The sequence below is a fragment of the Nanorana parkeri genome, unplaced genomic scaffold (genome assembly GCF_000935625.1).
Source record: "Nanorana parkeri isolate BGI_ZX_2015 unplaced genomic scaffold, ASM93562v1 scaffold213, whole genome shotgun sequence".
NCBI lineage: Eukaryota > Metazoa > Chordata > Amphibia > Anura > Dicroglossidae > Nanorana > Nanorana parkeri.
The window spans coordinates 1641327-1653962 of NW_017306481.1; the positions used below are offsets into that span (position 1 = coordinate 1641327).

The 12636-nt window shown below is 43.4% G+C and overlaps 1 protein-coding gene across 2 annotated transcripts in view; it reads left to right on the forward strand.

Annotated features, from left to right (window-relative positions):
- WWP1 (WW domain containing E3 ubiquitin protein ligase 1) overlaps positions 1 to 12636 on the forward strand; it is a 152118-nt gene that overhangs the window by 87736 nt on the left and 51746 nt on the right. For both annotated transcript variants that reach the window (XM_018555778.1, XM_018555777.1), the window contains exons 3-4: positions 7761 to 7899; positions 9101 to 9225. In XM_018555778.1, coding sequence (XP_018411280.1) covers positions 7761 to 7899; positions 9101 to 9225 — 264 coding nt within the window. The remainder of the gene's footprint in view (positions 1 to 7760; positions 7900 to 9100; positions 9226 to 12636) is intronic.

The following is a 12636-nucleotide window of genomic DNA, read 5'->3' on the forward strand; positions in this document are numbered from 1 at the left end:
TATATATATATGCGCTATTGATTATTTTATGAAGACAATTCAGAATACATATCCCCATCTTCCTGCAAGTTTTTCTAAACGGCGTTTCTTCTGGATGTCAGGCTAACAGAACAAGTACAGTTATGTAAACAATATGGAACAAAAATCTGTAAAACTTTCATTGTGCTAGAGAATCTTAATTTGCGCCTTTATTGCCTAAAATGCCAATATAATCACCTTTTAAAACATTCCCTGCCGCATTGAATTACAGCGCTTTGGTTCACAGGCTCACTTCCAGTGTCAGAGCGTGACGTTTCAGGCAAAAGGGCGGACCGGCGTTCCCCTTGCCATATGCAACAACAGATTTAACTACATTTGGAAATAACTAGATCCAAAGCCTTCATTTATCCCGCAGTCCTCTGATCTTTTCTCTTCTCCTGTCTGATTTGGCAGCCGGCATTAAATTGCTGCTGACTGAGAAACCAAATCTTCCAAGACTTTGCTGCTCTTCCCCCCACATTCATACAAATCCCAGGGAAGGATAATCAAACACAAGTTTATGTAGTTTGTTTGTACCGCAGTTGTTTCTATTGTTGTTTGTGACTGCTGGAAAAAATAAGGGGAGTAGTTATCACTGAGACAGGAAGATACAAACAGTAATAATAACCTGACATTGGTTCTAACTCTTCCTTATTTTACTGACAAAACATTGTTTTGTTGCAGTCTGTCCCTGCTAGAGATTTCTCATCACTTCTGTCCTGATGGTGAATGAGGGGAATAATCCCCAATGGTGCACAGGTCACAAATGTAAAACCTGACTGATGCTCTAACTCAGGGGTGCCCACAATTTTTCGTGTTAAGATCTACTTTTCAAATGAAGAGCTACATGAGATCTACCAACGAAAAAAAACCTCCCTCGCTCTCTCTCTCTCTCTCTCTCCTGGTTGTCTCTCCTCGCTCTCTCACTCCTGGCTGTCTCTCCTCGCTCTCACTCCTGGCTGTCTCTCCTCGCTCTCACTCCTGGCTGTCTCTCCTCGCTCTCACTCCTGGCTGTCTCTCCTCGCTCTCACTCCTGGCTGTCTCTCCTCGCTCTCACTCCTGGCTGTCTCTCCTCGCTCTCACTCCTGGCTGTCTCTCCTCGCTCTCACTCCTGGCTGTCTCTCCTCGCTCTCACTCCTGGCTGTCTCTCCTCGCTCTCACTCCTGGCTGTCTCTCCTCGCTCTCACTCCTGGCTGTCTCTCCTCGCTCTCACTCCTGGCTGTCTCTCCTCGCTCTCACTCCTGGCTGTCTCTCCTCGCTCTCACTCCTGGCTGTCTCTCCTCGCTCTCACTCCTGGCTGTCTCTCCTCGCTCTCACTCCTGGCTGTCTCTCCTCGCTCTCACTCCTGGCTGTCTCTCCTCGCTCTCACTCCTGGCTGTCTCTCCTCGCTCTCACTCCTGGCTGTCTCTCCTCGCTCTCACTCCTGGCTGTCTCTCCTCGCTCTCACTCCTGGCTGTCTCTCCTCGCTCTCACTCCTGGCTGTCTCTCCTCGCTCTCACTCCTGGCTGTCTCTCCTCGCTCTCACTCCTGGCTGTCTCTCCTCGCTCTCACTCCTGGCTGTCTCTCCTCGCTCTCACTCCTGGCTGTCTCTCCTCGCTCTCACTCCTGGCTGTCTCTCCTCGCTCTCACTCCTGGCTGTCTCTCCTCGCTCTCACTCCTGGCTGTCTCTCCTCGCTCTCACTCCTGGCTGTCTCTCCTCGCTCTCACTCCTGGCTGTCTCTCCTCGCTCTCACTCCTGGCTGTCTCTCCTCGCTCTCACTCCTGGCTGTCTCTCCTCGCTCTCACTCCTGGCTGTCTCTCCTCGCTCTCACTCCTGGCTGTCTCTCCTCGCTCTCACTCCTGGCTGTCTCTCCTCGCTCTCACTCCTGGCTGTCTCTCCTCGCTCTCACTCCGGGCTGTCTCTCCTCGCTCTCACTCCTGGCTGTCCTCGCTCTCACTCCTGGCTGTCCTCGCTCTCACTCCTGGCTGTCTCTCTTCGCTCTCTCTCCTGGCTGTCTCTCCTCGCTCTCCCCCCTCCCTCACCTGGCTCACCTTGCTGTATTTTGCAAACAGTGTAGTGCAACAGGCTGTGTAAACTAATATTCTTTGATTGTAATACATAGCACTTCAACCACCAGAAAGGTGTCAGGGATAGCACTTCAACCACCAGAAAGGTGTCAGGGAGCTGGGCTCAGCAGACTCAGGCTAATAGGTAATCATGTGTGCATAGCTAAATAAATATACCAAATGGAAGAAAGGGGCCACCATTCACACCCTTCGTGATCTACCAGCATCAGCTTTGAGAGCTACTGGTAGATCACGATCTACCTAATGGGCACCCCTGCTCTAACTCTTCCATGCTTAGTTCAGAACTTAATTTTTTTTTCTGCAGTAGTTAGCCTTTAACCCCTTCGTGACTGACGACGTACAGTGTACGTCGCCAGCATCGGGGCTGTTTAAACAGACTCCCGGCGACTTTTGCCGCCGGGACTCTGTTTAAACTTGTAGAGCCGACTGTCGGCTTTACAACAGAAGCGATCCTGGCGACTTACCTGTCGCCAGATCGCTTCTGCGTCTGCGTTTTTTTTTGTCCTGAAATGCATCCCAATGTATTTCTATGGTATTTCTGGCCTCTGTTCAAACCAGCGCAGTCCGTTCCGGTACAGGGAATACAAATGCTGCATGCACTTTTTTTTTCTGGTGTGAAACACACCAAAATGCATGTAAATACATCAAACACACTGGAATGCATCGGACTGCACCTAAAAGCCTATTGTAAGCTCAAAAAACCACAACTGTAACGTGTTAAAAACGCACTGCAACGCGTTTGCAGGTGTGATCCAGATCTGGTCCGGACAGGGTGTGTACAAGCCTGAAGCCCCTTTCATGCGGGTGCCTTTCACTTCACTGCTTTGTCAGTTCCATTTGTTTTTTTGGCCCTCAACGGAGTCGGGGTTAAAAAGATGTAAATGGACCCAAGGCTGCCCAAAGACTGACATTGGGCTTCTGATCAGATCCACCTGAAAAACTGACAGGTGGACCTGATCAGACCGCCCATCTGAAAGGGAACTTAACCCTCCTATAGGGGTGAAGTCACTGCTGTCATGACTGACTAGGGCTCTTTAAAGGGAAGCCTTCTTCCACCCTAGTTTAAAATTAATCAAATGATGTGAAAAGGAGAGCAGAGCTCCACCTCCAGGATGGGATAGTAGATCGTAATTCTTGTGTCAGTATGTGCAGAGCAATAATTTCACTTACAAGAAATCTCCAACAGCGGCTGCTCACTTTGACTTCACCTGTTGAAACTGAGACTTCATACAGAGCAATAGGAGCTGGAGGAGCACTGCCTCTCTTCCTCTGAATCATGCAGCTTTGTGTGTATTGGGAGTAGCAGATTGATTTCTGACAGCATAGGAGTGGAATGACTACGTAAAGGTGAAAGATAACTGACCTGACAGCCTGTTTTCTTGGTGATAAAATATTATAACGCAGTCATTTCAATGAATCTGACTTAAAGTAGTATTAACTGCTATTTTGCAATAATGAATCCAGATCAAATATATATTACCCAGCAAAGTATTTATTTACATTTCTGCCCAAGCACTTAATCATCATTGTTCCAAACCGCTCCAACTCTTTCAGCTTGGCTTCCCTGAACGTCCTGAACAGTAAAGGATCACAAGGGATCCTTTACTTCGCCAGCAGACATCCATCTACTACCTAGAAGGAGGGAGGGAGTGAGGAAGAAGAAGGGAAGCAGGGAACAGGAGAATGGCTTGCCTTGCTGTATCTGTGTTTTTGTGGAGACACATACAGCTTAATAGCACACATGCACACTAAAGGGTGGCTTCATTGGAAGCTGCAAGGGAAAGGAGTCGCCCTAAAACAGGAAATCGGGGTCAGTGTTCAGGGGACCTGCTGATTCTGCAGGAAAGTAACAATTATAAACCTCAAGGAGCAGCGTCCATTTTAAATTATTTCATCAGCATTTGTAATCGTTAAAAAACATTTGGACTTTAATATCAATTTAACATTTTTTTCGGCTAGAAGCATAATGTATAAAATATTTCTAATAACACTATACATTCAACTGTACGGATCCAAGCAACAGGCTGCCTATCAAATATCTATAAATTGAATTCAGTTATTTATCGTGTGCACCTCACTGGCCCGTAAGCCATATTTCTAATGTTTCCAGTATCCTCATTATCCTCATCTTCCCATTGCCCATTCTTTTTTAAATAAATAAAAAACATTTTGAAAAATGATACTGCAGTGTACTCTCATGAATCTGTACAGCCGCTGTAAAAAGATGTCTCATGTTAAGTAATGCTTGCCTTGCATGTATTTTTCAGTCAGGATTTGCAGCTTTAATCTAAAGAGCATTTATACAGATTTTGAAATGCTTCTGCTGAGATAACGAAGGACTTTTGCATGCATAGAATTGAATGTAAACCATTTTATTCTGTGCAGTCTAATAAAAACATAAGTGACGCATACATCCCCCCCACTCAGTGGCAGCAGCTGTGAAAGGAATCAGGTTAGTTACAGGAGATTCGTCTGTGCTGCTTCCATTTTATTAGATGGTTTGAATTTGTGGCATGTCTTTTGAGTTTTTGCTGCATTAAAAGGGAGAGGTTTCAACCTGCCAGTTGTCTGTGTGGTATAAAGGTGACTTTATTGGGAATTAAGGTTTTTGGTTTGGATTTATAGCAATTGTCAGTTGTGTCAAAAAAAGTAGCATTTGCATTTATTTTCTTAAATGTTTTTTGGCAGGCAAGTATGAAGTATTGTGTATGAGTATTTTGTATTCTCTTATCCATCCAGTAGATGAATGCCTTTTATATCTTGCCACCGAGGTCCACCTAATTCATCTCCTGTGATAAAGTGGCAACAATGCTGCAGTGCTCCTGAGTTCAGAGCAGAGTTGCAACTCACATAGGTTGTGATTGCTTGCACTTCAGTGGAATTAGAAGCTGTTGCAGAGACATGCCACTGCTGATTCACCAGCCTGTAGCTTGGCAATCATCACCTAGCCACATCTATTCCTGCCTACTGCCTCTCTCCCAGAGTGAAACTTAATTCTCCTGTCCAATCGCACTCCTGACCGGACAAAAACCCAAATCCAACTGGGTGGGTGCGGTGACGTTTGCGTGAGGTCCCGTCCTCACGCAAACAGAGGATGGGACCGCATGGTCTCGAAACGTCGCTAAGGAGATGTGTGTTATCTCAGTCAATAAACAGCATTGACTTTAATATGATGGAGTGCGAGTGACTACTTTCATCTATCTCTCCCACAGTGGGCTGCAGTGTTTGGAAAGGGGCGTACGTGAGGCACAAATAAAGGAATATTTTGCTCAGTGAAGGAAGGCAAAGGAAAAATGTTGGTTACTATATGAAGCACTTATATCTCTTGGTAATTAAGAGATTCATTTTATATCTCTTTTTTAATTTTTAACACTAACATACAAAAAGCCACCAGCATTACCCAGTGTGAAAACAAGGCAATTTGCATGATGTCATATGGCTTCAGTCAGGCTGGATTTTATTTAAATCACTAATAAAAAGGCTTGATATAAATCAACTCGATTTTAAATCATAATTTTTAAAGAGCAACTGTCCTCTCTGTCCTGCAGTGGCTCCTCCTCTGACCCGCTGTTGACTCACCGACAGTTCCCATTCACTTTAATGGGACGGCTGGTGAGGGACGTGGCGGGCAGCAGCTGAGTGGATGCCCGCTAAGTGCTCTTTAAATGTAAGGACTCATTCTTGCTGACGGTAAGAATCTTTTAATATTATTATTTGCAAACAAAATGAAGGTTTGCTATTTTAGAATAATAAGCTGTCAGGTTAGTAAAACGGCGATATCAGAACCCATTTTAGGTTAATAGGTTAATCACATATAGTTGAACTACTCAAATTCTTTTATTTAATTAAAACATTGTTACATATTCTTGTATAACTGTGAAGCCTTCTTAGAAATCATGAAGATTTGTCCCATATTTAATTTTACGTGCTTTGTCTTCAGTAGGTAGCTTGCATAATGTATAACAATTTAAGATTGAATGTTCATACTTGTGTGACAATTCGGCAAGTTATTTTTACATAAAAACCTTAGACAACATGTAAGTAAGCCTTGCTATTCAGGAACTCTGTGACCCCTCTATCAGATTCCACTAGACCTTTCACAGTGCCTCTGGGCAGTAGAGGTATGCTGTGCTGCTTAGCCTTTCTCACACTCTCCTGTGTCTGGGTAAGGCTGCAGCAGACTTCCATAGCAGTTCTTAGAACAAGACAAAATAATGAGGGGAATTTATCAAAATTGAATCAGACAAAATCTGGAGCAGCTGTGCATTGCAACCAGACTGCTTCCATCTGTCATTTTCAAATCTTCACTGTAGGGCTGCAACCAACTAATTGATTAATTGATGATCGATTATGATAATAGTTGTCAACTATTCTCATTATTGATTGGATCCCCTAGCTCTCTCCTCCATGCTGGGAGGGGGGCACAGCAAGCAGTGAGTGGGTGCAATAGCCAGCCTGCTATTGGTTATTGCAATTTGAAATGACCAATAGCAGGCTGGCTATTGCACCCGCAATACCCACTACTTGCTGTATTTACATTCAGCTGCCGTCTGCCGAATCTTGCCAGTTGTCATTTCCTGGCTTAAATGTGCATACAATTCAATTTAAAAAAAATAAATGTAAACGTTGGGGAAAAAGTCATTTTCAGTCCTCAAACGCGCTTTCCAACCACAGTGTGATCGCCTGCACGGGAACGCAATGCTGTGCGATTACTAAAAATTGTGCATGCATGAAGCAAACTTTTTAACCCTGCATTTGTGTATTTTATTTTAAATTAAGGATGGTATTTAATTTTTTTTTATCCGATTAATCGAAAAAATTATCAGCCAACTATTCAATTTATAAAACATAATCATTAGTTGCAGCCCTACTTAACTAACAAGCTGAATAGAAACTGGTTCACCTGGGCTCCAGATTTTGTCTGCTCCAGTTTTGATAAATTTCCCCTAAGGCCTGGTTCACACCTGGGCGTTTTACAGCGCGTTCCTACACGCTGTAAAACGCTCAACATGTGAAAACCAATAATTGCCCATGGGCATGGTTCCCACCTGGGCGTAGGAGCGCGCTTAAAAACACCCTACGCCCAAAGAAGTACAGGAGCTTCTTTGGGGTGTATTTGCTGCGCGTATCCATTAGGATACAGCCGGATAGCCCTCGGAAACGTGCATTTGTCGCACATTTCTTTTACTGCAAATCGCGGTAACGCGCATATTCCGTACGCCCAGTTGTGAACCCAGCCTAAATGTCTTGCAGTTTTACAAGCTCGACGTTCAGTCCTTTCCTTCTGATAGTGGCAACCGCTAGGAATTCTGCTGTTCAGGCATCCAGGTATGGAAGATGAATGCCAAGATGAGAATTACAGCCACACCTAGCACATAGGGTTCTCCTTGTCGGTGTAAATTCAGAACTGTCACCTTTTCGAAAGGTGTACTTGTGTCAAGAATTCTTTCCAGATGCTTATCTGGTTATCCTTTTAAATATGCAAGCATTTGTTTTCAGGCTTGGCATGCATAATAATCTGTTTTTCTTCATTGCACAGTTCCTTAATACATGCAAACATCTTTGTGTTGTGCAGTCAGAGAACTACTTCAAGAGTAAAATAACGGCCAAGAGTGACAGTGTAATTGCAGCATGTTGGAGAATGCTTCAGCTTTCTTTCTCTTTTTCAATTTCAGTATCTTGTGCCAAACTGAAGAGAAAGAAGAATTGGTTTGGAACGACAGTGTATACGGAGTTGGCTGTTGATGGAGAAACAAAGAAGACTGCAAAAGCAAGCAGCTCGAGCAATCCAAAATGGGAGGAACAGTTAACTGTGTACGTCCTTAAATAACTTCAGATAGTTTTCAATATATTTATGATTATTTTGAGTAAATTGCTCGCTCCTGTCATGGGCTACAATCTCATGTTTAGTTTACTAATTTGTATTGAGATTGTAATCCATCACAGAAGTGAGTTTGGAGTGGTACAAAAATGTATTTTATTTGTGTATCACTCAGCTGTAGATCCTCCAATTATCTCTGAATTGGTGCCGGCACTGTCCTTCCTTCTGGAGGGGGGATACTTTTGTTCCCCATGGTCCCTGTGTGTGTTGTAAAGTAGCCACCCTCCAGAAGGAAGGACAGTGTCGGCACCAATTCAGAGATGATTGGAGGATCTACAGCCAAGTGATGTACAAATTAGATACATTGTTGTTAATAGTTAAGGTAGTTGAATGTATGTTTAAGATTTAACTCCTGAGTTTAGTGTCACAATAACCAAGTATGGAAATCAAATAATAGAGGGATAGCACTGGATCTAATGATTAGGTTTCTTTAACTCAAAGTAATTCCATGTTACGGTACACAAAAAACCTTAAAATCTTACTAGTTTTAGCTAGCTCTCATGTATTTATGATTTGCTGTTATGTAAATGAATATGATCTAATCCTTGTATGATTTTTTTTGTTTAGCTCTTCTGTTCCTAGATGTGCTACGTAAAACCAAGCTAATGAGATTTTACTGTTGTACTTGTACCTAATAGCACTGGTGATGGGGATGATTTCATCAGTCTGGCAAAGGGGTAATATGGGGACATGATGGGTTAGCCAAAGTCCTGGGATTTTCTATGCTTGTGCCACAAAAAAGAAACTTGAGTGATCTGCATAGCAGAAAAATGACAACTAAAAACAATTTTCTGTGAATTTGGGTTATACAAATCATTTTATAATGTATCCCAAAATGAAATCCCAAAATGCTGCCAGGGCTTGAATGGTTTCTGTATAACCTTGCTGTTTTCTTGTCACCTTCCCCATTAGACAGTAATGTGAGGGGTGCCTCAGTGATAAATAGGAAAGCACAAATGGTGAATTGAGAAAAATGCTGCTCTGGCTGCAGTTTTGTTGATAACAGTGATTTCAAGTTTTGTTTATACCCGTGATTTCATACTATCGGGGTGCTTTGCAAAGAAGCTAAAAGCCAGCCTGTCACCTTAAACCACCTGTATAAGTCTTCTAAAATATTTTATCTCTTGTATTTAGGAACGTAACTCCACAAACCACACTTGAATTTAAGGTATGGAGCCACCATACGTTGAAAGCGGATGCATTGCTTGGCAAAACGATTGTGGACCTAAAGCAAGCCTTGGAAACACATAATAGAAAATGTAAGTTATTATTGGCTGGGGTACATAGTGTAGAAGGAGCTTCTACTAAAGTATGAGAAATGGAAACAAATGCCTTTTGGGATACAGGGTATGGACCCAGTTACCAAGGTACATGCTGGGAAACGCATATTGCTAAAATAAACAGAAGTTGCATGCTTGATGCCTGGCATCTCTAGGCGATGTGTAAGGCCTCATTCACACAGCGAAGTGTCTGCCTGTACAGATCCGTGCAGCGTGCACGGCCATATCGGGCCGTTCCTGGGAAGGACAGGTGCTGCGTGTGATTGTACGCAGCAGCCTGTTCTTCTCTATGGGAGTACATGGCTATACGTTCGCCCGAGCTATACATCAGAGCGGGTGTCCGTACTCATACGCATAGAGATAGAAGAGTAGAAACAAAAGAGAAAGCAGGAGGAATAAAGTTTCACACTGAAAACAGACAAATGTGGTTTTTATAGATGTGAACATTAAATGATTTAATCTTCTTAGGAAAGGTGGTTAAAGCTGAACTCTGGAGAAAACAAAATAGTGTTGCAGTGGGGCTGTCCCCTACACTGCAAGGAGGTAATTGTTTCTTATGTGGAGATTAGGACTTTTACTTACATCATTCCTCGCTCCCCCGGCAGCCGGCACTCAGTTTTTCTCCCTCATTCTCTGAGTTGTGGCCAGTCCTTCGTCCGTGTGCCTGGGACTCGCAGTGCTCCTTAGAGAAGAAGCTGCTGGGGCTGGGCTTGAAAGGAGCCTGCGTGAGTGAGGGATCCTTTTAACTGGTATCATAGGCATGAATGAGCATTTAACCCTTGCCATTTGTTTTTTTTTTAATGTTTTCTTTGGAGTTTAGCTTTAAGGGCCTGTTCACATGAGTTTCAGGTTCGGATCAGGTGCGGATCAGCAGACGCGGTGGTATGTGTTTTGCCGCGTTTTTGATGCGTTCCAGTAAAAAAAAAATAAAAAAAAATTTTTTTTTTTTTTTGCTGTAGTGTGTTAGTATATGAGTAATAGGAGATAATTTGGTGTGGTAGTATATGAGTAATAGAGAGATAATTTGGTGTGGTAGTATATGAGTAATAGGAGATAATTTGCATATGAAACTTCAGCTGGCCATACACTACACTACTAGTTCTTTTTCTTAAATACTTTTGAGTCCCCCATCCACGTTAACTGTGTGGATGGTGGAATCCTCCCTGCCAGGAAATATTATATTCTGCTAGTGGCGGATGTTTTGTTGTCAGACAACCCCAACAGTGGCTGCAATCACTGTTCAGCCGAGAATTTTCCGACCGGCCACAATAAATGAACAGATTGGACTTATTTCAACAGATTAATTAAAGGGTTAATAAACCCTCACATTTTTTGCATATATCTACTTCTAGCAAGCAGTAGATGTATGCAAAATTATTAGAAAAAAAAAAAAACTTTTTCAAAGGGTTAATACTTACCTGTGTCTCTGCTGCACACTCCTGTCCGAACATCTGAAAATTTCTCGGGTGGGCACATGCGCAATTCAGATCTTTGGCTGAGAGACGAGGAGAGACACAGGGTAAGTGGGGGGACTTTTGCCCTTAAAAGAGAACTATGAGGTAAGTGCTTTTCCCCATAGTTCTCTTAAGGGTCACGGGAGGACATATACTAGCATCCTCCCGTGATTCAAAGCTTAGTATATCGCGAACTACAGCTCGCGGTATACTGAGACCGCCGCAGCCGGGCCGGATCCCGACATTACTGTCGAGATCCACCAAGCTGCGTGAGTGACAGCGGGCTCTGCCTATCTAGAGGCAGAGCCAGCTGTGCCCGCCCCCTCCCCTCCCCTTCCTCCAGTCAGCGCTGGGGGATCGGTGACTGACAGTCGATGCTCTCTGCAGGGAGATGATCGAGAAGTGAGTGAGAGACGGTATGTGTTCGCTCACTTCCCGATCTATTGAGCTGACGTGTACAGTTTCATTGTCACACGTCGGCTCGAACTATGAGGCTGAGTAATTTTCACTCACTCATAGTTCTCCTTTAATGTCACTTTAAATCTAGTTTAGTCAAATGGAGGGGTCCTAATGGGGCTGCATATTGGTCGGTCAGTGTATATCTTTATGATGAAAAATACTCTTCTTTGAAGCCTGGGTCTGCCAAGAGCCTGCTCACCTGCATTTTGGCTGTAGGATTTTTGAATATTATTGTGGCATGCTCAGTTTAACCGCAATGTAATTGTTGTAGGGTACATTGCCAGTGCTCACTATCAAATGTCATCTCGGTGTCTGCAGACATGGAAAGGATAGAATGTGTTTGAGCACAGGCCAGAAGAGATTTTACTCTCCTGGAGCATGAGCCAATGCTCACCTCTGGATGATGATTCCCTCCTATGTTTAGATGTGAGGTGAAGAATGTTTTCCTGAAGTCTGCCTTCTAGCCTTTTTGGATTTGACGTCCGCACTGCTAAGTGCTACTAGATAAATATTAAAGCAGCGATGTGGGGCTCCTCCTGGCTATGGAAGCACATTTCTGTTGGCATCTAGGGCTTGTGAAGTCAGTGAGAACGGAAGAAGGCAAATGTCATGTCTTTTCATGAGTAGGAGATCTGATCAGAAATAAGTCAGGCTCTGGCTGCGGGCATAATCGCCACCTTTAGTAGAACTTCATGCTAATAACTCTGTTATTCTGAGAGTGTCTAAAGCTGCTTCTTTCTTTAAGGAGTAATTTAAACATTCAAGATGTGGGTAGATTATTATAAGATTCACCCTTTTATATTATACAGGTCTGAACAGTGGAAGTAAAAAATAAATGTAGTTATGTCTTCAAGCCTATCAATTTATGGAAACCTCCTTTGGTGGAGGAGTGGCAACCTTACTGTACATGTTTGAAATGTTCTGGCTACATAACTACACTTTCCGTAATCTCATACGAATAATTTAAAAAAAATATCAAGTTTTAAAACGGGATAGCGGCTATCGTTTTCAGCGCAGTTTTAAACGGCGGTCAGTCTCAGTGGCTCTTGTGGTCCTGCTCCGTGGTCACCAGCTAACAGCCTAGACACAATGGTAAGCTCTATAGGAGTTTGCCATGGAAGCAAATGTAAACAGAATGCTTTCACATACCGTAGTGTTTTACATCGGGCGTATATTGATATGAATGATCTCACGGCAGTTCCCCTGCGCACGGAGGTCGGGACAGATGAGGTTCAGTCCAGCCCTCCCTGCAGTAACAGATGACTGCTATAGTGATCTATAGTCTAGCTGACTAATTGCAGCCAGCAATATATCACTATTGGAAGTGATCTGCTGCTTAACAGCTGGGAGGCGTGAATCAAGGCCATTGACCAAATCCAGAACTCCCTCCTCCTCACCCCCCTCAAGAATAATTATTGTTATAAAAATTGTGAAATAAAAAAAAATATGTGTGTGTATATATGTGTGTATATATATA